This window comes from Pantherophis guttatus, chromosome 3 (genome assembly GCF_059756535.1).
Source record: "Pantherophis guttatus breed Tessera chromosome 3, ASM5975653v1, whole genome shotgun sequence".
NCBI lineage: Eukaryota > Metazoa > Chordata > Lepidosauria > Squamata > Colubridae > Pantherophis > Pantherophis guttatus.
In genome coordinates this window covers 1,652,714-1,679,978 of record NC_142065.1, presented here as the reverse complement: position 1 = coordinate 1,679,978, position 27,265 = coordinate 1,652,714, and the positions used below count along the sequence as shown (strand labels likewise).

At 46.5% G+C, this 27,265-nt stretch overlaps 1 protein-coding gene across 1 annotated transcript in view; it reads left to right on the top strand.

Moving 5' to 3' along the window:
- KIAA1755 (KIAA1755 ortholog) overlaps positions 1 to 19,884 on the top strand; it is a 46,914-nt gene extending 27,030 nt beyond the window's left edge. The window contains exons 7-14 of the mRNA XM_034419409.3: positions 486 to 572; positions 5,100 to 5,216; positions 7,182 to 7,280; positions 8,494 to 8,642; positions 9,672 to 9,810; positions 12,457 to 12,579; positions 15,634 to 15,825; positions 17,367 to 19,884. Of these exons, the coding sequence (XP_034275300.2) occupies positions 486 to 572; positions 5,100 to 5,216; positions 7,182 to 7,280; positions 8,494 to 8,642; positions 9,672 to 9,810; positions 12,457 to 12,579; positions 15,634 to 15,825; positions 17,367 to 18,314 (1,854 nt within the window). The 3' untranslated portion in view covers positions 18,315 to 19,884. The remainder of the gene's footprint in view (positions 1 to 485; positions 573 to 5,099; positions 5,217 to 7,181; positions 7,281 to 8,493; positions 8,643 to 9,671; positions 9,811 to 12,456; positions 12,580 to 15,633; positions 15,826 to 17,366) is intronic.
- The last annotated feature ends 7,381 nt before the right edge of the window (positions 19,885 to 27,265 follow it).

Sequence of the window (27,265 nt, the reverse complement as noted above, 5' to 3'; positions counted from 1 at the left end):
TTATTGCGATTTATATGCCGCCTTTCTCCCTAGGGACTTAAGGCGGCTTACAAAATGACAATTTCAATACAAATCACAATACAATACCAAATTAAAATCAGTAACCCAATTAAAAAACGATTTAAAATGTTAAGACGTAGCAGATGCTCTTGGCCTTTTTTTGGTTTGAATCCAGAGAGATCCCGGTTCAAAAGAACAAACCATCAAAGCCGAACCCAAACCAAGTTTAGTGTAAACCGCAACTCCTCAAAAGAAGCAGGAAGCAACCGAAATGTTCCCCCACTTCCCTTCCCTTCCCACCTTCAACGTGTCCCCCAAGATGAAGATGCTGTGGGACCATTTGAGGAGTGGGGGAGAGAAGAGAAGAGCTTCAGGTTGGAAGGGGCTGCACACACACAAAAACACACGCACGCACACACACAGCGAGCAGAGGAAGCCACGGAGGGAAGCCACGGGAAGTCACTGGTGTCTCTACTTCCTTGCAGAAATCCTTTCCTGGATCCATCCAGGTTCTCCTGCTGGTGGCAGAGAAGGAGGCCACCGCTCAGGTGGAGAAGTTCCTCGGCTTACAGGTAAGTTCTGCCCATCCGCTTCTGGGCCTGGGTCTCATTGGCTGGGGAGTTGAAGTCCACCCATCTCCAAGAGCCAAGGTTGGAGACCCCTACTCTTTATTTTTTTATTATTTTTATTTATTTATTTATTTTAATTTGATTTATATGTCGCCCTTCTCCGGAGACTCAGGGCGGCTTACAATGCATTAAGCAATAACCTTCATACTTTTGTATATTTATACAAAGTCAGCTTATTGCCCCCACAATCTGGGTCCTCAATTTACCTACCCTAGAAAGGATGGAAGGCTGAGTCAACCTTGAGCCTGGTGAGATTCGAACCAGCAGAAATTGCAGGCAGCTGTGTTAATAACAGGGTGCATTAAACCACTGTACTACCAAGGCTCTTATTAAGTCCTCTGTCCTAAGATTGGCAGATGGACAGGTACTGAGCTTCCCTAAGTGGTCCTTGGTTTACGACTGGTTGCTAAGCAACCTTTTGAAGTTACGACCGACCCGAAAAAGGGGACTTACCTGGACCCAAAGTTCCGAAGGTCGACCCACAAGACACAATGATGTGACCACACTCAGCAAAGCTTGTTATTGTTGCTTATTAAATTTATTTTTACCAAATAATTATACACACATATACAGCCGTTTGCAGCTGCCCACGGTCACATGACTGCATTGTACGACAAGTTTGGCTGGTTTTCGGCAAAACTGCACCTGAGCGACCAATGGCTTTGCTTAACGACTGCAGGGTCCTCTTAACGGCCGCAGTGTTTGCACTTACGACCGCCACATTTGCTAAACAACCGCAGCAAGACACAATGTAAAAAACCGTGTCGGTCGCGTGACCGACCTATTTTACAACGGTTGGGATTTACGACCGTCATGGGCAGGCTCCATGACGGTCGTAACTCGAGGACTGCGGTACATTTCCTAGGACAGCAGCCATTAATGGGAAACCAAGTTGTCTTTCGCTCAAAACCGTGTTCAGAATGATGGATGGAGTCAGAGGAGCGTGAGGTTCTACCTGAACAAGCAACAATTAAGCCATTTTTCAAAAACGGTGACAGTCTCATTTCTAACCAGGTTGGAGGTAATCAAATCATTAGATTAAGGCTGAACTGTTTTTTTCCCCCCTGCGGCAGGACCACTGGTGGCCTCTGGCCAACAGGCTAAGGAGTCAAATGGCATTCTCTTTTTTTATTCAATTTTCATTAACATATAATGGATAATAGCCCTTCCCAATCAAATATAATTAAACGGATTACTCTTTCCCATTAAAAGGTAGAATTTGGTGCCTTGTTTTTCGGGCCAAGTTAGGTAACAGCATAAACTCAATTATTTTCAAACCCCTTGTAGAGGTCTGGACTTTCAACTCCCAGAATTCCCAAGAACAAGACAAGTTGTGGGTGCTGAAGGTTTTTAAAGAATTGGGGGTTGACCTATTCTGCAAAGCACCTTCAGGCAGGACCAGAAGCAACGGATGGAAACTAATCAAGGAAAGAAGCAACCAGGAATTAAGAGAAGAGACATTTCCTCTTAAGTGAGGACAATTGACCCGTGGAACAGCTTGCCACCAGAAGTTGTGGATGTTTCATCGCTGGGGGATTTTAACAAGAGATTGGACAGCCATTTGTCTTGAACGGTAGAGGGTTTCCTGCTTGAGCATGGGGTTGGAATAGATGACCTCCAAGGTCCCATCCAGCCCTAGGATTCTGAGAGAGATGATATACACGATAGGCAGAGAGACAGGTGGGTGGGTGGAAGGAAGGAAGGAAGGACAAAGGGAGGGAGGGAGGGAGGGAGGAAGGAAAGGAAGGAAGGAAGGAAGCTTGCCTTCAGAAGCTGTAAATGGTCCAACACTGGAGATTTTTAAAAAGAGACTGGACAGCCATTTGTCGGAAATGGTATAGGGTTTACTGCCTGACCAGGAGGCTGGACTAGAAGACCTCCAAGGTCCCTTCCAGTCCTGGTATCCTGTTATTAAGAATCCTTGAAAGGCAGCGTACCCCAAATCTTCTCCACCCCAACTTGACTCTTCCTCCCCAATTACACAGCCTGAGTGGGACAAAATTCTGGCATGAAAATTCTTTCTTACGGAATAACGAGAGTTAATCTGTTATTCTCCCTCGGAAGCGGAACGTCGGGGTGGGAACCGAATTCCGATCCTGCCTGCCTCTATTCTCTCCCCAGCCATTAATTAACGCCAACCCTGTTGGTTTGGAGCAGCCTTAATGGACTTCTGGCTCCTGCTGGCTACGTCAGCCTCTTCAAATCACAGAGCTCGGCGCGTGGAGATTAAAATAATAATTCAGCCTTGAAAGGGGTCTGTTCCTTCATTAATGCCGATAGCTTTAATTAATGCAATGTGAAATATTAATGGCTTTGATCAACTGCAGCTGCCCTGCGTGATTAACAGGTTCCCTTGCCCGGGATGGGGTGGGTGGGAGCTCCTTCTGGGCTGCCTGAGGAATGACAAGTGGGAAAAGGAGCCAGAAGCCCACCCACCACCACCCTGCCCAGTTCAGAAAAAGGAGGGGTGCAAGGGATCAGTTTGCCTGAAATGCAGGGGATTCAGAAAACAGGTGTAAATTGGCTCTGCTTTGGAAGATTTGTCTGAGTTGTCAGCCAAGACCCAATTCTGCAAGATGAATAAATTTCAGGTAGACCTCAAGGTACAACCATTCGAATGGAATGGGATGGGATAGGATATAGGATATAGGATATAAGATATAGGATATAGGATATAAGATATAAGATATAGGATATAAGATATAGGATATAAAATATAAGATATAGGATATAGGATATAAGATATAAGATATAATATAGGATAGGATATAAGATATAAGATATAGGATAGGATATAAGATATAGGATATAGGATGTAAGATATAAGATATAAGATATAAGATATAAGATATAGGATAGGATAAGATATAGGATATAGGATATAAGATATAAGATATAAGATATAAGATATAGGATAGGATAAGATATAGGATATAGGATATAGGATATAAGATATAGGATATAAGATATAAGATATAAGATATAGGATATAAGATATAAGATATAGGATATAAAATATAGGATATAGGATATAAGATATAATATAGGATAGGATATAAGATATAAGATATAGGATATAAGATATAGGATATAGGTTATAAGATATAAGATAGGATAGGATATAAGATATAGGATATAAGATATAAGATAGGATAGGATAGGATAGGATAGGATAGGATAGGATAGGATAGGATATAAGATATAGGATAGAACAGGACAGGACAGGACAGAACAGAACAGAATAGAATAGAATAGGGAATAGGGATAGGGTAGAGTAGGGTAGGACACTCTAGAACAGAACAGAATAACAGAGTTGGAAGGGACCTTGGAGATCGTCCAGTCCAACCCCCTGCTTAGGCAGCAAACCGTATACCAGTTCAGACAAATGGTTATCCACTCTCTTCTTAAAAACATCCAGTATTGGAGCGTTCACAACTTCTGGAGGCAAGTTGTTCCACTGGTTAATTGTCCTCACTGTCAGGAAATTTCTCCTTAATTCCAGGTTGCTTCTCTCCTTGATTAGTTTCCACCCATGGCTTCTTGTTCTACGCTCAGGTGCTTTGGAGAATAGCTTGACTCCCTCTTCTTTGGGGCAGCCCCTGAGATAATGGAAGACTGCTAACATGTCTCCCCTAGTCCTTCTTTTCACCAAACTACACCTATCCAATTCCTGCAACCGTTCTTCATATGTTTTATGCTCCAGTCCCCTCATCCTCTTGGTTGCTCTTCTCTGCACTCTTTCTAGAGTCTCAACATCTTTTTTACATCGTGGTGACCAAAACTGGATGCAGAATTCCAAGTGTGGCCTTACCAAGGCCTTATAAAGTGGTATTAACACTTGATTGTTGATGCAGCCTAGAACTGTGTTGGCTTTTTTGGCAGCTGCTGCACACGGCTGGCTCATATCTAAATGGTTGTCCACTAGGACTCCAAGATCCCTCTCACAGTTACTACTATTGAGCTAGGTACCACATATACAGTACCTGTGCATTTGGTTTTTCTTCCCTAAATGTAGAACTTTGCTTTTTTCACTGTCGAATTTCATTTTGTTAGAGAGCGCCCAATGTTCAAGTCTGTCCAGATCCTTCTGTATCTTGAGCCTATCTTCCAGAGCGTTGGCTATTCCTGCCAGCTTGGTGTCATCTGCAAATTTGATGAGTTCCCCATCTATCCCCTCGTCCAAGTCATTGATGAAGATGTTGAAGAGCACTGGGCCTAAAACAGAGCCCTGGGGTACTCCACGGCATCCTTCCCTCCATGGAGATGCAGCTCCATCCGAGTTTCCATCTGTTGCTTCTTGTCCTGCCTTCAGGTGTTTTGGAGAAGAGCTTGACTCCCTCTTCTTTGGGGCAGCCCCTGAGATATTGGAAGACTGCTCTCATGTCATCCCTGGTCCTTCTTTTCATTTAGTGACCGCCCGAAGTTACAACTGCACTAATGGCCATTTTTCATATTTTTCATTGCCCGCAGGTGGAGACCGTGACATCTCCAAAAGCTTTGATCCGCCACGTGGACATTAGCCAGCTGACGCAGGCATTTGATGGTCACTTCCCCTACAACCACGGGGAATGGGTGCAGTTCTTCCAGGTATCCTTTTTCCCCGCCCTTTATCCATTTGGGGAGGGGTCTCGGGGGGCAGACTTGCTCCTTGGGTCTCGACGGCAAGGGTTGTCCACGCGGGGTGGTCCAAAAAGTCAAGATGGCAACTGTTATGCGTGTCATTGAGGTTCCACCTTGGTTTTCATTTTCAAGATGTGCCACGCGGATTAAAATCAGGTGGAGTTTTCATCTCGCCTTCATGGCCGCCATCTTGACTTTTTTGACCTGAAGATACTGCTGTTCAATTGCCTTGTGTGATTTGACATGGAGCTTCTCACTTAAGAAAAAAAAAGACTCTAGTCCCTTCCGTGGCTTTTGGCCCCAAAATTCCACAGCCACCTGGTCCCATGGCTCAGACGTGGTAGGAGATCTCCTTGCCTTCAGGCACAATTTATTTCTCAGTTTGTTTGTATCCTGCCTTTATGATTTTTACAAATAATTCAAGGTGGCAAATATTTATTTTATTTTATTTTATTTTATTAAATTTCTATACCGCCCTTCTCCCGAAGGACTCGGGGCGGTGAACAGCCAGAAGATAAAACACAGAAATACAAAATTTAAAATAAATTAAAACGAATTAAATAATTTAGGCTGAATTTTAAAATATCCCATAATTAAACAGATTAAAATTTATGTTTAAAATTTAAATTTAAAAGAGGAGATGATTTATCCAACATATCTTCCTTCCTCTTATTTTCCCCACAACAACCACCTTGTGAGGTAGGCTGGGCAGAGAGAAAGTGACTGCTCCGAAGTAATCCAGTGTCCTTCATGTCTAAGGCAGGACTAGAACTCGCTCTCTCCTGGGGATTGGCAAGTCACCCAGCTGGCTTTTCCTGGTGATTCCCAAAATCACCCAGTTGGCTTTTATGCCTAAAACGGGACTAGAACTCACTGTCTCCTGGTGATTGGCCCACAGTCACCCAGCCAGCTTTCGTGCCTAAGGCGGGACTCAAACTTGATATCTCCTGGTGATTGCCTCGAAGTCACTGAGCCAATCATGTCTCAGTGACACTTGTCATCTCCTGGTGATCGGCCCAAAGTCACCTAGCTGCTTTCACACCTAAGGCAGGACTAGAACTCACAGTCTCCTGGTGACTCACACAAAGCTGGCTTGGATGCATAAGGTGGAACTAGAACTCACCATCTCCTGGTGCTTGGCCCAAAGTCACCCAGCCGGCTTTCATGCCTAAGGCAGGACTAGAACTCACAGTCTCCTGGTGATTCAGTTGTCATTCAGCTGGTAAGGTGCTCCTGGTGCTTCGCCCAAAGTCATTCAGCTGGCTTTCATGCCTAAGGCAGGACTAGAACTCACAGTCTCCTTGCAATGAACTCCAAGTCACCCGGTCAGTTTTCATGGCTAAGTCAGGACTACAACTCACCATGTCCTGGGAACTGGGTCAAAGCCTGGTTTTCATACCTAAGACAGAACTAGAACTCACCATATCCCACTTTCTAGCCTCCTGCCTTAACCACTAGACCAGAGGTCTTCAAACTTGGCAGCTTTAAGACTTGTGGACTTCAACTTCTAGAATTCTCCAGCCAGCTAAGCTGGCTGGAGAATTCTGGGAGTTGAAGTCCACAAGTCTTAAAGCTGCCAAGTTTGAAGACCTCTGCACTAGACCAAAGCAATCTCCAGTGGGGAATGCTCTGTGAAGGAGCTTGAAGGTCTTTGGTGGGGAAGAGCTTATAGCAGGTGGAAAAAATCAGGTGTAGGTGGACGCAAGTGTGTGTCAGGAGGACATGCAAAGAGTTGCTTGGAGATTGGCATCTCTGAGCATGAGAGTCTATGGCCCAGAGGCCTCCTGCCTTCTACCCATCTTTAATTGGGACCACACAGTTGCGTCACCCTGACTGTCCTCCGTATTGATGCCGCCTTGCAACCAGCCAACCGATCTGTAGACCTGCAACCTTCATTGTGATAAAATGTCTTTTGGTGATTCCTTCTCCTAGAAAGTCCATCATTTTGTCGGCGGTCTCAAAAAGGCCTCCGAGTTGTTACGGTCCACCACCCAGGAGCTGGAGAAGGAAGAGGGTCTGGAGACCTTGCAGGTAAGGACATGGGATGGGGTCTACCGGAGGTTGCGGTTTGAGGCCAGGTTTTGGCCAGGCTTTGTGGCTTGCTGTTTTTCCTGGCGGAATTCGTCTCTGTGGGGGTCCTTGGGATCCTCTCTGAGCTTTGTGCTTTTCTTGGAGACATTTCATGATCCAACTAGGGAACATCATCAGTGCTAGAAAGGGGTGGGATTCAGAAGAGGAGGAGGAGGAGAATGAGAAGGAGGAGGAGGAGGAGGAGGAGGAGGAGGAGGAGGAGGAGGAGGAGAAGATGAAGAAGAGGAGGAGGAGGAAGAAGAAGAGGAGAAGAGGAGGAAGAAGAGGAAGAAGAGGAAGAAGAAGAGGAGGAAGAAGAGGAGGAGGAGGAGGAGAAGAGGAAGAAGAAGAGGAGGAGGAGGAGGGGGAGAGGAGGAAGAAGATGAAGAAGAGGAGGAAGAAGAAGAGGAGGAGGAGAAGAGGAGGAAGAAGAAGAAGAAGAAGAAGAAGACGACGACTACTGTGGGGTCCTTGGTGCTCTCTTAAGCTTGGTGGTTTTCTTACAGATGTTTCATTACCCAGATGCTGTTCCCTAGTTGGGTCATGAAACCCCTGCAAGAAAACAATCAAGCTCAGAGAGACCAAGAACCCCATCCTCCACTTCCTCCTCCTTCTTCTCCCCCACTACAATCCCCTCTCCCTTCTAGCACTGATGCTATTCCCTAGTTGGGTCATGAAACGTCTGCTAGAAAAACCCCAAGCTCAGGGAGCACCAAGGACCCCACGGTTCACCCCCTGAGCTACAAATACTATTTTCTGCTGGAGAGGAGGCATGTGGGACCCAGTGAAGTGGGAAGCAGTCCCAAGGACAGCTGGGCAGAGAGTGGAGCCAGGGTGCCTCAGAAGATGGGGGAGGACCAGACAGGCTATGTGTGAGCTGGGAAGGGACTTGCAATAGCCCTCCCAGGGGGTCCTTCCTCCCCCCCCCTTAGGCACCCCATGCTCCACTTAACAACCCATGCAGTCACTTAATGACTGCAACAGGGAGAGCAGGGATGGGGCTCATTTAGCGAGGCAGTCACATGAGTGAATTGCTTAACGGCCACCACAATTTATGACCGTAATGGGCGAGGTCCATTGCGGTCATAAATCAAGGACTGCCTGGACCAAAGCGATTGAAAGATAACCGTCCTGTCCTCCATGGACTTGGCTAACCGGTTGGCTTGTCCCACAGGCGGTGGAGCGCCAAGTCAGCAGGCACCGGCAGCTCATGCAAGAGGTTCTTCGCGATGCCCACCTGGTCAGCTTGCAGAGGGAAGGAGGGGCCACCCTGGCCAGGCTGCGGAAAGAGGCGGCCCGACTCGGCTTCACTCCTGACGTCCGGTAGGAAAGCCGAGTCCTTGGGGCAGTTCTGAAAAGGAGGAGGAGGTGGTGGTGGAGGAGGAAGACAAGGAGGAGGAGGAGGAGGATGACAACAACGACTGTGGGGTCTTGGAGGAACAGGGTTGGTGGTTTCCTCACAAACATTTCATGAGCCAACTAGGTAATATCATCAGTGCTAGAAGGGAGCGGTGTTTGCAGAGGAGGAGGAGGTGGAGGAGAAAGATTGTGGGGTCCTTGCTGGTCTGTGAGCTTCGTTGTTTTCTAGCAGAGATTTCATGACTGAGCAACATCAGTGCTAGGAGTGGGGTTTGTAGAGAGGAGGAGGAGGAGGAGGAAGAGGAGGAGGAGGAGGAGGAGGAGGAGAACTGTGGGGTCCTTGGAGCTCTCTCAGCTTAGTTGTTTTCTTACAGACATTTCAGGACCCAACTAGGTAACATTATCCGTGCTAGAAGGGAGGGAGGTTTTGCGAAGAGAGGAGGAGGAGGGAGAGAGGAAGAGGAGATCAATCCACACCCTTAATGGTCCCTAGCAAGGCTCCTGGCCTTCTCCATTTCACTCAAGGGACCTTGAGTGGCCAATTTTGGCTCAACGGCGGCCATAAATTGAGGACTACCCTTACCCATCTTAACTTGCCCACCACACTGCAAATATCCCATCATCCAGTGGGCAGAAGATGGGTAGGAATGGCATTAGCAAACTTCCTGTCAGCCTGATTTTTTTATGCTTCAAGAATTCGTGGTGGACAATCCTTAAGGCAGTGTTTCTCAATCTTGGTAGCTTGAAGATGGGTGGACTTCAACTCCCAGAATCCTCCAGCCAACAGCGCTGGCTGGGGGATTCTGGGAGTTGAAGTCCACCCATCTTCAAGCTACCAAGGTTGAGAAACACTGCCTTAAGCAAAGCCGTAGGAAAAAATGGGGAGAAAAAAACCAACTCAAGATGTTGCCAACATACCTTGAAAAGCAAAAATGTCCACAAGGCCAAGAGTGACCCAGAAATGCTCCTTGTTTGTGTGTGTGTGTTTGTCAGGCGCAGTTTTGAGAGCGCCCTAGCCATCTACAACCTGGTGGAGGAGGACGTCCACACGTTGGTGACCAAATCCAACGGTTGCTTGGAACACTTGGAGTTCCTCAAGAAGATCAGGGAACTTGAGGAGGAATTTCACCAGGTAAGGGAAGGGCTGCAGCTGAACTGTGTCCAATGCTAGTTAGGCCCCGTTGTGTTCATCCTTCCAGCCTTTTCATCCTTTTTTGTTTGTGTAGCAGCAGCCAAAAAAGCCAATGCAATCCTAAATTGCATTAACAGAGGGATTCAATCAAGATCAAGGGAAATACTACTACTCTATAAAGCCTTAGTAAGGCCACACCTAGAGTCCTGCATCCAGTTTTGGTCCCCACACTATAAAAAGGATGCTGAGACTCTAGAAAGAGTGCAGAGAAGAGCAACCAGGATGATGAGGGGACTGGAGGCTAAAACATACGAGGAACGGTTGCAGGAACTGGGCATGGCTAGTCTAGTGAAGAGAAGGACCAGGGGAGACAGGAGAGCATCTTCCAATACTTGGAGGGCTGCCACAGAGAGGAGGAAGGGGCTCAAGCTATTCTCCAAAGCGCCCGAAGGCCAGACAAGGAATAATGGATGGAAACTGACGAAGGAGAGATTCAACCTAGAAATGAGGAGGAACTTTCTGACAATGAGATCAATCAACCCATGGAACAGAAGTTGCTTTCGGAAGTTGTGGGAGCTTCATCCCTGTAGGATTTCAAGAAGAGACTGGACAGCCATCTGTCAGAAATGGTGCAGGGTCTCCTGCTTGGGCAGGGGGTTGGTCTAGATGACCTACAAGGTCTCTTCCAACTCTGTGATTCTACATCCTAAATCAAGCCAAGGAGTAAGTCACCACATTATAAAAGAGATGTTGAGACTCTGGAAAGAGCGCAGAGAAGAGCAACCAGGATGATGAGAGGACTGGAGGCTGAAACATACAATGAACGGTTGCAGGAACTGGGTGTCTAGTCTAGTGAAGAGAAGGACCAGGGGAGACAGGAGAGCAGCCTTCCAATATTTGAGGGGCTGCCCCAGAGAAGAGGGGTCCACCTGTTTTCCAAAGCACCCAAAGGCCAGAGAAGGAACAATGGATGGAAACTGATCAAGGAGAGATCTTCCTCCATCCATAAGGGTAGTCCTCAATTTAACAACAGCTCATTTAGTGACCATTTGAAGTTACAACAGCACTGAAAATAGTGACATGATTGTTTTTCACACTTGCGACGGTCGCAACTTCCCTGTCATCCCCCTGATCAAAATTCAGACGCCTGGCAACTGGCTCGTATTTATGACAGCTGCAGCTTCCTGGGGTCACGTGATTCCTCTTTTGCAACCTTTTGACCAGCCATGTCCGTGGGGAAGCCGGAGAACTGATAAAGCTGATTGATTTCTCTAACTGAAGCTACATTCCATACATGCTTTCTTACCGCAGTCAGAAGGAGGGTGTTGGGTTTCACAGCCCGCCAAAGTGGTTAATTGGAGAATGTGATTTATGACATGGCCAGGGAGGAGGGGAGAGACAGGGTCGTAGGGGAACGTAAATCTACGTAGAATTAGTTCTAACTGCATCCGAATATTGCGGAAATGGTGCTCCTAATAAATGACTGTATTTCTTTTGAAGTTTGGCTCATGGCTCATGAATTAATTAGGGCATCTTTCGGAAACTTCACACAGGAGACCCTCTACCATTTCAGACAAATGGTTGTCCAATCTCCTCTTTAAAACCTCCAGGGATGGAGCACCCACAACTTCTGGTGGCAAGCTGTTCCACTGGTTAATTGTCCTCCCTGTTAGGAAGTTTCTCCTCAATTCCAGGTTGCTTCTCTCCTTCATTAGTTTCCATCTATTGCTTCTTGTCCTGACTGAAGGTGCTTTGGAGAATAATTTGACCCCCGTCTTCTTTGGGGCAGCCCCTCAAATACTGGAATTCAGCTGTCATGTCACCCCTAATTCTTCTTTTCTTTAGACTAGCCAAACCCAAACCCTGCAGTCGTTCTTCCTAGAGTTGTTCTGCCCCAGCTACGGACCCCAAAGAACGCAGAACACACAAAGTCTGTATAAACCTTAGTTTACTAAATTAAATCAGTCTTTTTCAAACAAAGGCTGTTAATTAACTTTCTTAACAGCCTACAAGAATCCAAAGAATAAATAATTGTAATCTTACTATGGTTGGCAGAAAGTCCAGAAGCAATTTGCAGGAAACTAATAAAGAGAATTAAGATCAAAACGCCAAAGAGAGTGAACTAAAGTTGTTCCCTGCAAATTGCCTCAGTCAGTGTTCCTCCTTAAATAAGCTAAGGGAGTGGCCTCCTGAGGAGCCACTCCTGCCTTTTGGCTGCTCTGCGCGCCCGTGCATTGAGAAGAGGCTCCTCCTCTTCGTCCTCCTCACTTAAGGGAGCTTCTGGAGGTTCTGAAGGCCCTGGCTGAATCCCGGCCTCTGGCACCGCATCTTCTCCAGCCTCCTCACTGTCCGACTCGAGCGCCAGCTGCACAGGCTGCTGGCGCAGCACCACACCAGCCTCCTCGCTGTCGGAATCAGCTACTAGCTGCACAGGCCGCTGATGGGCCACAACAATAGTTTAGTCTCCTGGCCTTTTGGTAGGACAAACTAAGCCCCCAATGACAAGAAACTTAAGAATGGACCAGCTGAGCTTCACGTTCCCTAGAAATGGAGCCTCAGGTGAAGTGACCTGGCTTAGGTCATTGTGTGCTTGGCTCAACTTGACCTTCGAAGCAAGTCCTTTTTTTCTGTTGCTTCTTCCTGCAGGTCACTTTGTGGATTGATGAAGAAGGAGATCCAGAGCTGAGCCTGGTGGGATTGGCAGAAGGCAGCCTGGAGAAGACTGAAGAGTCCTACCGGCAGTTTAAGGACTTTTTCAAAGAAGCCACGGTAAGTTAGGATGGAGAGAAGGAGGCAGGGCCGGTCAAATCCGACACGGCTGAAATCCAACATGTATATTCTAACTTTTCCGTTGTTGTAACTGCAACCCTCCATAGGTGAGTAAAGGCAGTTGAGGACTACCTGGATCTTAACTTCATTTTTTTAACCTGGACTTTTCAGTTTCCGTTTTTATTTCCGTAATGAGTTCTTCTGAACCATTTCGCCCGAGGCTTTAATTTCCCCCTTTTCTTTGGCTGACATGATAGCATATGCTAAAAAGTCACTTTTTAATTTGGGGGATATTTTTTTTTCCCCTGCTTCGAAGAAATGGTCTGTTCTGCAGAGTCTCTTATCTCTTCCTCCAGGGCTTCAGTTCTGCTGGCCAGAACTAACTGGGTGCAGACTCTGTTCCTTCCCTCATCTAAATTCTGCCTGACAGGTAGATTCGTTCCAAGTCAAATCTGGCTGACACGCCTACAAATCTTTTAATTTTTCTAACTTCAGCTTCTTATAAAGGTAGTCCTTGACTTACGACTGCAATTGAGCCCAGAATTTATCTTGCTAAGTGAGACATTCAAGAAAAAGATAAGATACATACATACATCGATGGATGGATGGATAGATAATGATAGGGAGGGATAGATAGGTAGGTAGGTAGGTAGATAGATAGATGAGAGCCTTGGTAGTACAGTGGTCTAAGCACCCTGTTATTAACACAGCTGCCTGCAATTACTGCAGGGTTCGAATCTCGCCAAGGCTCAAGGTTGACTCAGCCTTCCATCCTTTCTAAGGTAGGTTAAATGAGGACCCAGTTTATGGGGGCAATAAGCTGACTTTGTATAAATATACAAAAGTATGAAGGCTATTGCTTAACGCATTGTAAGCCACCCTGCGTCTCCGGAGAAGGGCGGCATATAAATCAAATTTTTTTTAAAAAAATGGATGGATGGATGGATGGGTGGGTGGGTGGGATTGATAGATGAGATAGAGAAATTGGATGAATGGATGGTTGGATGGACAGACGGATGGATAGATACATAGAATTCTTTATTGGCGAGTGTGATTGGACACACAAGGAATTTGTCTTCGGTGCATAAGCTCTCAGGGTACATAAAAGATATAAATAGTAAGTTAAAAAGGGAGTTTTAACCGTTTTTGCAGAAACATCTGTAAAAAAACCCCGCCAAGGACCCCACAGTCCAACCCTGAGCTACATATAACTGGGCCTGGCTGGTCTAGTGAAGAGAAGGATCAGGGGAGACAGGAGAGCATCTTCCAATATTTGAGAGGCTGCCACAGAGAGGAGGAAGGGGTCAAGCTATTCTCCAAAGCACCTTTGAGGGCCAGATGTAGAATAATGGATGAAAACTGACCAAGGAGAGATTCAACCTGGAAATAAGGAGGAATTTCCTGACACTGAGAACAATCAACCCATGGAACAGAAGTTGCCTTCAGAAGTTGTGGGAGCTTCATCCCTGGAGGCTTTCAAGAAGAGACTGGACTGCCATTTGTCAGAAATGGTGTAGGGTCTCCTGCTTGGGCAGGGGGTTGGACTAGATGACCTACAAGGTCCCTTCCAACTCTGTTCATCTGTTAAATATCTTCTTCTGTCAGACTTCTTAATTTAGGAGAGTCTGGTTGAACATTGAACCAAAGATTAATAGCTCAGCATTATTTCTCCAGGAGTTCCTGGGAACCATCTTTAGCATCACTTAAAATCAATGCTCCCCCTGCAAGGATCTCCTGGGATCCTCTAGATATGGGCGTTTTGTTTGTGGGTCATGGGTCTTTTTGGTCGCTGGGTATAACAAAACGAAGTTAACAGAATAATAGAGAGAAAAGGGAGCTTGGAGGTCTTCTAGACCAACCCACAAATCAGCCAGGAGACCTTTGTTTATATAGATAGATTAACAGAGTTAGAAGGGACTTTGTAGGTCATCTAGTCCAACCCCCTGCCCAAGCAGGAGATCCTACACAATTGCTGACAAATGGCAGTCCAGTCTCTTCTTGAAAGCCTCCAGGGATGAAGCTCCCACAACTTCCGAAGGCAACTTCTGTTCCATGGGTTGATTGTTCTCAGTGTCAGGAAATTCCTCCTTATTTCTAAGTTGAATCTCTCCTTGGTCAGTTTCCATCCATTATTCCCTGTCTGGCCTTCGGGTGCTTTGGAAAATAGCTTAACTCCCCCCCTTCTCTGTGGCAGCCTCTCAAATATTGGAAGATGCTCTCCTGTCTCCCCTGGTCCTTCTCTTCACTAGACCAGCCAGGCCCAGTTCCTGCAACCGTTCATCGTATGTTTTAGCTTCCAGTCCCCTCATCATCTTTGTTGCTCTTCTCTGCACTTTTTCTAGAGTCTCAGCGTCTTTTTTATAATGTAATGACCAAATCTGGATGCAATATGCTAGCTTCTCTCCTTGATGAGTTTCCATCTGTTGCTTCTTCTCCTGCCTTCTGGTGCTTTGGAGAATAGGTTGACCCCCTCTTCTTTGGGGCAGCCCCTCAAATATTGGAAGGCTGCTATCATTTGTCCCATAGTCCTTCTCTTCATTAGACTTTGTTGTTAGTTGCGAAGTCGTGTCCAACCCATCGCAACCCCATGGACAATGTTCCTCCAGGCCTTCCTGTCCTCTACCATCCTGTGGAGTCCATTTAAGCTCAGGCTGACTGCTTCAGTGACTTCATCCAGCCACCTCGTTCTCTGCCGTCCCCTTCTTCTTTTGCCCTCCATCGTTCCCAACATTCGGCTCTTCTCCAGGGAGTCCTTCCTTCTCATTAAGTGGCCAAAATATTTGAGTTTCGTCTTCAGGATCTGACCTTCTAAAGAGCGGTCAGGGATGATCTCCTCTAGGACTGACCAGTTGGATCTCCTTGCAGTCCAAGGGACTCACAGGAGTCTTCTCCAGCCCCAGAGTTCAAAGGCCTCCATTCTTTGGCTCTCAGCCTTTCTTCATTAGATTAGACATACCCAATTACTACAGCTTGTCTTCATATGTTTTGGTCTCCAGTTCCCTAATCATGTCTGTTGTAGATGGCTAACCATGAGTTGTCTTCTTTCTGCCACAGGTTCACTACAACCGGGGCCTCTCTTTATCCAAGGAAGCCGTCAAGATCCAAGGGTTCAAGTTTCCTGAGATGGTCGCCTTTGAGGCAGCCAAGGGGGCTTTCCAAGCTAAGCTGACCATGTTCTACATGGACATGGAGATGAAAGGAGCAGAGCTGGAATCTTTCCTGGACCTCTACAGATTCTGTGACAAGGTGAGCTCAGAAACGGCCTTCATACAGTGGAAGAACAGTCAAGAATGGTTATGAACGGCTAAAACAATTAGACATGTCTAGCCTAAGAAAGAGAAGGCTCTTTCTTCCAGCACTTGAGCGGCTGCCACAGAGAAGAGGGGGTCAAGCTATTTGCCAAGGCACCAGAAGGCAGGACAAGAAGCAATGGGTGGAAACTCATCAAGGAGAGAAGCAACCTGGAATTAAGGAGGAATTTCATGACAGAGAGAACAATTAATCAGTGGAACGCCTTATCTTCAGAAGTTGTTGGGAGTCCCAAAGGTGCTTTTTCAAGAGGCAGCTGGACTTTTTGGTTTTTCTTTGAAGATGTTTTGCTTCTCATCTAAGAAGTTTCTTCAGCTGCCTCTTGAAAAAGCACTTTTGGGACAACCATGACCTATATGACTGAAAATCTCCATAGACGTCCAACACTGGAGACTTTTAAGAAGAGATTGGGATTGCTTAGATGCCACATATTACCATACTTGGTGGACTTGTAAGAAAGTGAAGGCTTTTTGGATAAAAATTTGGTGGGTTATGCAAAATGTTTTGAAGAAAAAACTTCAGTTTTCTCCACAATTGTTTTTATTGGGTATAGTTGAGGGTTTTACATTGGGCGAAACAAAGTTGATATTGTATATGGTGACAGCAGCGAGATTACTGATAGGTCAATATTGGAAAAATGAAGCTATGCCCACTATTGAAGAATGGACTTTGAAGATGGCTAGTTTTGCGGAGATGGCGAAGATTTCAGCATATTTAAAAGACCGAACTCAAGAGACTTATGTATGGGAGTGGAAAAAGTGGATAGATTATGTGCAGAATAAATATCAAACTAAGAAATATCAGATAGCTTTTAGCTGAATGAATGTATTATGTAGGGACAAATTAATAGAGTTTTATGAAGGTATAAATAGTATATAGGGGGTGGAGGGGTTTAAGTTTTATAAAATGTATTTTTCGATTACGATTTTATATTGTGGAAGTCCTGGGGGGGAAAAGGGGAGGGCTAGGGAGGGTATGGGGGGTTGGGGGGGGGAAGGGGGAGAAAATGTATTTGTAAAACTTTTTAAATAAAAAAAAAAGAAGAGATTGGACAACCATTTGTGTGAAATGGCATGGGGTCTCCTGTTTGAGCAGGGGATTGGACTAGAAGATCTCCAAGGTTCCTTCCAGCCCTCTCCTCTCCTCTCCTCTCCTCTCCTCTGCTGTCCTACCCTACCCTACCCTACCCTACCCTACCCTATTCATGGCTGGCTGGGGAATTCTGGGAGTTCCAGTTCAAAAAATTTCCAAACTTGGACATCCTTACTCAATACCATTCTGGACAAATGGCTGTCCAATCTCTTCTTGAAACCTCCACCCACAACTTCTGAAGGCTTCCACTGATTAATTTTAACTGTCAAGAAACTTCTCCTCCTTAACTGTCAAGAAAAATACTCTTATTGTTGACATAGTGTGGAAACCAAGAAAGAAGTCTTTGATGGAGTCAGTAACGAATGTTGATCTCTTGTCTTTTCAAGGTCACGGCATTTCACCTGGACTGCAAGGAACATCTGGCCCAGTGGAAGGCCAGGGAGAAGGAACCCAACACCCTGGAGGTCCAGCAAGACACCAAAGATGCTCTCCGGCGAATGTCCGAGGACTTTTCAGAGGAGAAGTTCCAGCAGATGAAGCTCCAAGCTTCCAGCATGCACAGTGAGAAGGGTCGCTTGATCTGGAGTGATGCCTTGGAACGAAGCCAAGAAGCCAAGGGAATTCTGGAAGACCTTCTGATCAACTTCAAGGAGGCCAAGGGAATCACTGCAGGAGGCTGTGGGGAAGAGAGAGGTCCTTCAGCTCCTAACTCATCTTCGTCAATCCCAGTTGATGTCCTCAATGGTGGTGAGGTATTGGAGACCACCAAGAATCTGGAGCCGTTCTCCAAAGAAACCGTTGACAGAATTGATGGTGTTGACCCTTCCTCTCACAAGGAGTCCTTGTGCATCAGCTCAGACATGGGTGTAAGAGGCAACAAGGAAACTTCTCCAGGGGCCATCTTGGAATTTGGTGGGTTTGACCATCAGGTTCTGGGCAAGGAGCCCTCTGGAAGACCTCAGAGGACCTCCTGGGATTCTTCTCCGTTGTGTCGTTCTTCTGCCTCTTCTCCCAAAGCAGAGCCAATGCCAGGAACTGGGGAGACTCTGCCACCCACCGGCCACTCCTCTGCCCCTCTGTTGGTGAGAGGTCCACCACGCCCCCAGAAGCGAGAGAGAGCCCAGTACTTCCAGCTCTCCAGACACGGGAGTTTTTCTTCAGAAGACGCCGATTCTCAGAACTCATCTGAAGATGCCGTGGACTCCAGTAGCACGTGGTCCATGGAACTGCAGGGCCTGCGAGGAGGTGGGGCTCAGGAGAAGGGCCTGGGGATCCTCTACTTGGAGAACCACAGTCCAAGCAGCGGCTCAAGTCCGGTGAAACCAGAGACTTGAGGTGTTGGAGCTCTGGATTATCTCTAGGTCTTCTCCTGGCCAACCGATCTGGTGCTGAAAACATTCCTGGTCGTTTGGGTGCTTTTGTATCCCAGCTGGATTTTCGCCCAAAGCCCAATTCTGTTTCTTCACTCTGACAGGGCAAGCCACTAGTGTATATAAATAGAGCAAACCTCACTCCCATCTAGCATTGATGATGATACCTTGTCAGGTAATCAAACGTCTGCAAGAAAACAACCCAGCTCAGAGAGGATCAAGGACCTCACAGTCCTCCTCCTCCTCCTCCTCCTCCACCCTTCCTTCCTTCCTTCCTTCCTTCCTTCCTTCCTTCCTTCCTTCCTTCCTTCCTTCCTTCCTTCCTTCCTTCCCCTCTGCAAACCTAACTCCTTTCTAGCACTGATGATGTTCCTTAGTTGGGTCATGAAACATCAGCAAAGAAACAACCAAGCTCAGAGAGCACCAAGGACCCCACAATCCTCCTCTTTCTTCTCCTTCCTGGCCCATAGACATGGTTTAATGGATGACGACTTCTCTTCTTCTTCTTCTTCTTCTTCTTCTTCTTCTTCTTCTTCTTCTTCTTCTTCTTCTTCTTCTTCTTCTTCTTCTTCTTCTTCTTCTTCTTCTTCTTCTTCTTCTTCTTCTTCTTCTTCTTCTTCTTCTTCTTCTTCTTCTTCCTTCTCCTCCTCTTCTTCTCCTCCTCCTCCTCCTTCTCCTTCTTCTTTTCTACTCCTTCTTCTTCTCCTTCTTTTCTTCTCCTTTTCTTCTCCTTCTCCTCTTTCTTCTTCTTTTCTTCTTCCTCTTCTTCTCCTTCTCCTTCTCCTTCTTTTCTTCTCCTTTTCTCCTCCTCCTCCTCCTCCTCCTCCTTTTCTTCTTTCTTCTTCTTCTTCCTCTTCTTCTCCTACTCCTCCTCCTTCTTTTCTTCTCCTTCTCTTCTCCTTTTCTTCTTCTTCTTCTCCTTTTCCTCCTCCTCCTCCTCCTCCTCCTCCTCCTCCTCCTCCTCCTCCTCCTCATACACCGAGGCTGGATCACTGTTCATTCTTGCAGACTTGAGTCCAAAGTTTCTTAACATTTTTTTAAAAAGTTGCATTGGTTTTGCTTCTCATCCAGGAAGCTTCTTTGATTCTTGAGAAGCGAAACATCTTCAAGGCAAAATCAAGGAGGCCCTTTTGAAAAGGCACCTTTGGGGCAACCTTGGCCTGGATGACGGAGAATCTCCATAGATGTTTTCCAGAGTGCTTTAAAATAAAGTCCTGATGGCACCTACAGAAATATTGCTAGAATTCAGAGGGAAAAATGCACCGCTCTGAAACTCACCAGGTGTCTTAAGGTCACGTTCAGACTGGCCTACCTCACAGGGGTGAAGCATAGAAACAAGTGGGAGAATCTTATCAATTCAGTAACCTTTGCACTCCTGGGAGAAACGCAGAATGAAATGCAAAGGGGTTTTTTGGGGGGGGAGATGTGGGAATCGCTATGAGAAAAGAACATGTGTTTATAATCTCATTCTTTTTATATTGTTTTTTTTTTTAACCAAAAAAGAAAGAAAAAAATCATTTCTACTTGGTTCACAGATGTGTTTGTCCAGCAGTTATTCTTCTTGGATTTTGGTAGGATCTCTAGTCTCTGCTGTGTGTTCTTAAGCATTGTGGCTTGCAGGGCTCCGTTCTCAGGTCAGGAATGGGGAAGTGACTTCTTAAGACTGAAGAAGATAGAATAATAGGGTTGGAAGGGAACTCTAGAGGTCTTCTAGTCCAACCCCTCCTCAGCCAGGAAACTCTATGTCAGGGGCCCTCAATGTGGAACCATCCCCTCCCTTCCCCCACGGGTCCCCAGAAAGACTGGGGAACTTTGCTGTATACAATTCCAGACATTGTCCAATCTCTTCCCAGAAACCTCCACTGATGGAGCATCTAACAAGTGGAGCAACACTGCTTAGAACAGAGCTCCTCCTCCTCCACCACTACCAGCACTACCACCCTTCCTTCCTTCCTTCCTTCCTTCTTTCCTCCCTCCTTCCCTCCTTCCTTCCTTCCTTCCTTCCTTCCTTCCTTCTCCTTCCTTCCTCTTTCCTTCCTTCCTTCCTTCCTCCTTCCTTCCTTCCTTCCTTCCTTCCTTCCTTCCTTCCTTCCTTCCTTCCTTCCTTCCTTCCTTCCTTCCTTCCTTCCTAGAGCCACAGTGGCACAGTGATTAGAATGCAGTACTGCAGCCTACTTCTGCTGCCTGCCGGCTGCCTGCAATTTGACAGTTCAAATCTCACCAGGCTCAAGGTTGACTCAGCCTTCCGTCCTTCCGAGGTGGGTAAAATGAGGACCCAGATTGTTGGGGGCAAGAGGCTGACTCTGTAAAACCGCTTAGAGAGAGCTGTAAAAAGCACTGTGAAGCGGTATATAAGTCTAAGGGCTATTCCTTCCTTCCTTCCTTCCTTCCTTCCTTCCTTCCATCCATCCATCCATCCATCCATCCATCCATCCATCGGCTTTTTTGGTTGCTGCGGCACATGCCTGGCTGATATTTAAGTGATTGAGCCGAGGTGGTGCAGTGGTTAGAGTGCAGTACTGTAGCTACTTCAGCTGACTGCTAGTTCAGCAGATCAACGGATCAAGTCTCACCGGCTCAAGGTTGACTCAGCCTTCCATTCTTCCGAGGTGGGTAAAATGAGGACCCAGATTGTTGGGAGCAATATGCTATAGTATACTGTCTTTGGTGTAAGCCGCCCAGAGTCCTCGGAGAGTGGGCGGCATAGAAATATGATTAATAATAATAATAATAATAATAATAATAATAATAATAATAATAATAATAATAATAATAATAATAATAATTGTCCACTGGGACTCCAAGATCCCCCTTACATGCTGGCATTAGCCAAGTTTGACCTTGTCTGTACCTGTTCCTGTGGCTAAGTGTAAAACCTTACTTTTCTCTCTTCATTTTGTTGGATAGGGCCCAGTGTCCAAGTCCGTCGAGATCCATCTGGATCTTGAGCCTATCTTCTGGGGTGTTGGCTAGGGAATTCTGGGAGTTCTCTTCCACTCCACTCCCTTCCCTTCCCTTCTATTTCCTTCCAGGTAGGCCAGGTATTGGAGACCTCCGCATATGAGAAATGACTCGATGAGACCTCACCGTTTCTCTCCCCAAAGTCTACTCGAGAGAGACGTGGGCCGCCTCCTCCTTCTCCATCCGTGCCATATCTCCCTTCTGCAGCCAGCCAGATCTGTCCGCATCTCACTGGTTTGGGCAGATAATGGGAATCTTGATGGATGCTAACGGCCCAGCTCTTTTGTTTCGGTGATGGATGAGCGAAATTAATTATACTGGCCTTTGAATGGAGACTTCAAGGGCAGGATGGCAGAGAGAGAGGGAAGACAATGGATGAAGGGCCTCCTTCCAACTTCCCTGACAAAAGAGAGCCAGTGGAGGTTTTGGGGAAGGGGCCTCCGTTTCTCCAGCCCCCACCTCTAGAAGTGCCTTTGTGACTGATGGGCAATCACGACTTCAAAGCAACCCACCCAATCAGTTTTTTTTTAATTAATTCATTGGGGACTCATTAATTCTGGCCCAACTGTTTACTTTGTAGTTACTATTCACAGAGTCCAATAGTCCTTCATGGCTTTTGCTCAATCTGACAGTCCTGGAAGTGCTGCACGTTCTCGGACTTCGTCAGCAGGATGGAAAATGAAGGGCAGCTTTTTCCCCATCATGGTTTGGGTCCTCGGGGGAGGAAGGGGAGGGAAAAGGAGAAAAGAGAAGACCCAGGCTTTGGTGGTCCAGAGTGGGAAAAGAGCAGGGGGAGGAAACACGTAAGTGGAGTGGGTTGAGGGGCCCTTGGGGGTCTCTGAGCTGGGGTGCTTTCCTGCAGATGTTTCATGATAGCTCGAAGGATGTTCCCTAGTTGGGTAATGAAACTGTAGGAAGTTAGCACCCACCCCTTTCCTGGAAGAGTGAAATATTTTAGGAAATATGAAAAAGGCAGAATATTATATTTCCCTGGGATAAGCATGTTTTGAAGCAGCTCCCATCTTCCTGCCCCCACCCTTGGTCAATGGGCCATGAAGGCCTGGGCCAGTCTATTCTACATAACAAAGATCTACCTCCTTCAGGCAGAGCCATAGTAGGAATTGCCCAAGATCCAACAAAGATAGGATTAGCCCTCTACACAATAGCAGCAGAAACTCACCACATGTGACCTGGGAAGCACATGTGACCATCAGCCAGCAAGGCTAGCTAAGACCCCCACCCCCTGGGAGTCTGGCAACCAATCAGGATACTCTTTTGGGGCCCCAAGAAATGCAAAGCCAGAGAGAGCATAAAAACCCGAGGATTTACTGTATCTGTCCCTTTTTCTGTTCAGGAACTCAAGCCATGTGATCCTGTCCACCATTAAACCATCTTTCCAAGCAGTCTCCATGTTTCCAGTGTCTGTTTCCCCACTTGGAGCAGAACCTAGAAGGAGATTTCTTCCAACAAAACATCTGCAAGAAAACAGCCAAGCTCAGAGAGGATCAAGGACCCCACAGTCGTCGTCCTCCTCCTCCTCCTCCTCCCTCCCAACTTCCTTCTAGCACTGATGATGTTCCCTAGTTGGGTAATGTAATGTCTGCAAGAAAACAACCCAGCTCAGCACCAAAGACCACTTAATCGTCCTCTTCTTCCTTCACCACCTCCTCCTCCTCCTCCTCCTCCCCACTCCCTTCTAGCAGTGATGATGTTCCCTAGTTGGGTAATGAAACATCTGCGAGAAAACTACCAAGCTCAGAGAGCACCAGGGACCCCACACTCCTCCTCCCACTCCTCCTCTGCAAACCCTACTTCCTTCTAGCACTGATGATGTTCCCCAGTTGGATAATGAAGTGTCTGCAAGAAAATAACCATGCTCTGAGACCACCAAGGACACTCAGTTCAATCCTGAGCTACAAATTAAGAGCCTTGGTAGTACAGTGGTCTAAAGCACCCTGTTATTAAGAACAGCTGCCTGCAATTACTGCAGGTTCAAATGTCGCCAAGGCTCAAGGTCGACTCAGCCTTCCATCCTTTCTAAGGTAGGTGAAATGAGGACCCAGTTTGTGGGGGCAATAAGCTGACTTTGTATAAAATATACAAAACAATGAAGGCTATTGCTTAACGCACTGTAAGCCGCCCTGAGTCTCTGGAGAAGGGCGGCATATAAATCAAATTTTTTTAAAAATATTCTCTTCTGTTTCACCCCAGCCTTCCCCAAACTGGTATCCTTCAGATGACCCCCAGAATCCTAGCTGCAAGCCCCTCCAGTCGCTCTCCGGCAGATTCAGGTTCCACTGTTGGGGCAAACATGTGAATTACTTTCAGAATTTAATATCCCGGTTAAAGCTTCGTCTCTATGTTTCACCAAAACTTTAGGGGTTTTGGCAGGCAGACCCCAGCAGCGGTATCCCCAAAATGAAACCGGTTGCTACAGTTGTGCAGTCAACCCCCCCTGCCTCCCCCCCCAAAGTCTTGTGCTTTGAACAAGGGGAAGTTTATTTTGTTTGTTTATTTATTAATTTTATTTCTATACCGCCCTTCTCCTGAAGGACTCAGGGCGGTGTACAGCCTAATTAAAACACAAAGACAAACAAAATTTAAAAATTATTAAAATTATTAAATAATAGGCCCAATTTATAAAACCCCAAATTTAAAATCCCATTTAAAACCAATTAAAATCTTTACATTGATAGCCCAGCCTGGCGGAACAACATGGTTTTGAGGGCACAGCGAAATACACGGTGATCAGAGATTTTACGAATTTCTGGGGGCAACTCATTCCAAAGGGTTACTACTATCTTGGCTTTTTTGAGACCTTCTTTCCCAAAGATGAAAGAAACGAGGTTTGGTAGGGGCTTTAGAGGGAGGAGATGTTTCAACCAACAGGCTGCATTGAAGGAATTATCCCCTGGCCATACCCACAGTGTTATAGAAAGGGTGGAGAGGGGCGGCATACAAATTGAATTAATAAATAAATGATAAATAAATGATAGAGTCATAGGATGATGGGACTGGAAGGGACCTCAGAGTCTTCTAGTCCAGGAGTCTCCAACTTTGGCAACTTTAAAACTTGTGGATTTCAACTCCCAGAATTCCTCAGCCAGCAAAGAGTTGAAGTCCACAAGTCTTAAAGTTACCAAGGTTGGAGACCTCTGCTCTAGTCCAACCTCTTGCCGAAGACTGGAGTCCTTAGAGCATCCCAGACAAATGGTGGTCCAATCCTTTTCCTTGAAAACCTGCAATGATGGAGATGTCAGGTTTCCAAGGGATGAAACCCATTCAAACAAGAAACACGCAAAGTCCATCTTCCCAAACAAATTTCTTTTATTTGGGTAGGCATCGAATTGGCGAAGACTGTTGTAATTTTGGATCTGATGCAAACCGGAATTACACTCCATAATATTGTTGGAAGAAATGTCCATCTGGGTTCAGCTCCAAGTGGGGAAAAAAGACACTGGAAACATGGAGACTGCTTGGAAAGATGGTTTAATGGTGGACAGGATTACATGGTTTGAGTTCCTGAACAGAAAAGGGGACGAGACGCAGTGAGTCCTCAAGTTTTATGCCCTCTCTGAGCTCTGAACTTTCTGGGGCACAGGAAGAGTATCCTGATTAGTTGTCAGACTCCCAGGGGGTGGGGGTCTTAGCTAGTCTTGTTGGCTGATGAAAGCTTCCCAGGTGTCATGTGGGGAGTTTCTGATGCTAGATGGGTCCTATTGTGTTGCAAATGATGGTCCATTGACAAAGGTGGGGGGAATGAGTGAGCTTGGCTGAGGCCTTAATGGCCCATTAACAAAGGTGTGTGTGGGGGAGGCAGGAAGCTGCTTTGTCTTTAAAAGATGTTTCTCTATTTCTCAACCAGAGAAATATAATATTCTGCCTTTTTTAATATTTCCTAAAATATTTCATTCTTCTAGGACTTCCAACTTCCTACAATATTGAAAATTAGAAACATCCCACAAAAGTCACATTCCCCAGTAAAAGCAAAATTCACATTGCCAACGATGTCAATCAAACTCTGCTGGGCCTGGTGGCTCAGCAGACTGATAGCATTGTGATTAACACCAGCTGTCTGCAATTACTGTAAGTTCGAATCTCACCAGGCTCAAGGTTGACTCAGCCTTCCATCCTTTCTAAGGTAGGTAAATTGAGGACCCGGATTGTGGGGGCAATAAGCTGACTTTGTATAAATATACAAAAGGATGAAGGCTATTGTTTAACGCCTTGTAAGCCGCCCTGAGTCTCCGGAGAAGGGCGGCATATAAATTAAAGCAAAAAAACAAAAAACCTCCACCTTCAGCTCTCGGCAGGGGCAGCCTCCGTTCCCAGAGGAAAGATTGTCACCTAGCCAAAACAATCCTCACTATCTATTCCCTCCTCCCAACCTTAAGAATGTGGCGAGCCCGAGGGAAAAAAAACCTTACAAAATAGAGAGAAAGAAAAGGAATAAATGAGTATAATATGAAGCTAATTAAAATGGCTAGACGTACGTCAATTTCGAGTTCGACAGGAGATTTGCCCAACACGCTTAGAGGTCCTATGGCAGTGATGGCTAACCTTTTCCGAACTGACTGCCCAAAGTGTGCGCGAGTGCACGCCTGAACCCCCAAAATGCAATGCGTGCACGGTCCCCACACTTGCATATGTGGCCCCCCACAAGCCCATCACCACCTGCGCATGTGCACATGGATCCCTGCATGCACCCCCACCCCTGCACATGTGTGCATGGCCCCCCCGCCTACACTCCCCCACATGCGCATGTGGCCCCCCATGCACACACCCCTCACACACACCCCATGCATGCGCGGCAAAGATACGAAGACTTGCTGGCTTGCTGGGAGGTGCACGCACATGCATGGCAGAGCTGAACTGGGGTGATGGCTCGCGTGCCATCAGAGAGGGGGCTGCGTGCCACCTCTGGCACGCATGCCATAGGTTCGCCCTCATGGACCTATGGAATTGGATCCTTCCTCCACACTCCCCCTGCGTTTTTCCTGAGAAGTGATGCCAGGTCTGGGAGCTGCACCTCCAGTTTGGTGATTGCACCCAGCTGGCATGGCAGAGGGCCGGAGCGGAGAAGAGTTGGGTCATCCTGGAAGCCAGTCCTCATTCTTTGGACATCCGGTCTTTGGGGAACCGAAGGAGCCAAGAACCCTGGAGGAATGCAGCTGACAAAGAGCGTTTAGACGGTTGCTGAAGGAGATGCCACCTTTGTCCCTGTGAGGCCGAGAGGGAAGGAGGGAGGCTGGCTGGCTCTCTCAAGAGAGAGAAACCTTTTCCTTTCCCCCAGAGTTTAAACCGAGCTCTTCTCTTGAGCCAGAGTGAGGTCTTTGTCCAACCGTGATGGCTTTCACGAACGGCCAAGCTCTGCATCTCTAAAATGCTGGGGGGTTTTGCCCCTCCTATAGGGGCTACTCTGTTTTGGGGTGCTTTGGAAGAAAAATGGAAAGAAAGAAAAGAAGAAAGAAAGAAAGAAAGAAAGAAAGAAAGAAAGAAAGAAAGAAAGAAAGAAAGAAAGAAAGAAAGAAAGAAGAAGGAAGGAAGGAAGGAAGGAAGGAAGGGAGAAAGAAAGAAAAGAGGAAGGAAGGAAGAAAGAAAGAAAAAAGAGAGAGAGGGAGAGGGAGAAAAAAGGAAGGAAGGAGGGAAGAGAAAGAAAGAGAAAGAAAGACAGAAAAAAGAAAAGAAGGAAGGAGGGGTGTGGAAGAGAAAGAAAGAGAGAGGGAGAGGAAGATTGGAAGGAAAGGAAAGGAAAGGAAAGGAAAGGAAAGGAAAGGAAAGGAAAGGAAAGGAAAGGAAAGGATGGATGGATCACTTAGTAACTGTGTTTACACAACAAATTTACCCTGAGTTGCACGTTTGCTGGATTGCTAGACAACAGTGAAACGTAAACCAAAGAGCCTGGATTTCCAGAACAGGTCAAGCTACTCCCCAGATTAACTCCCCAGATTCAG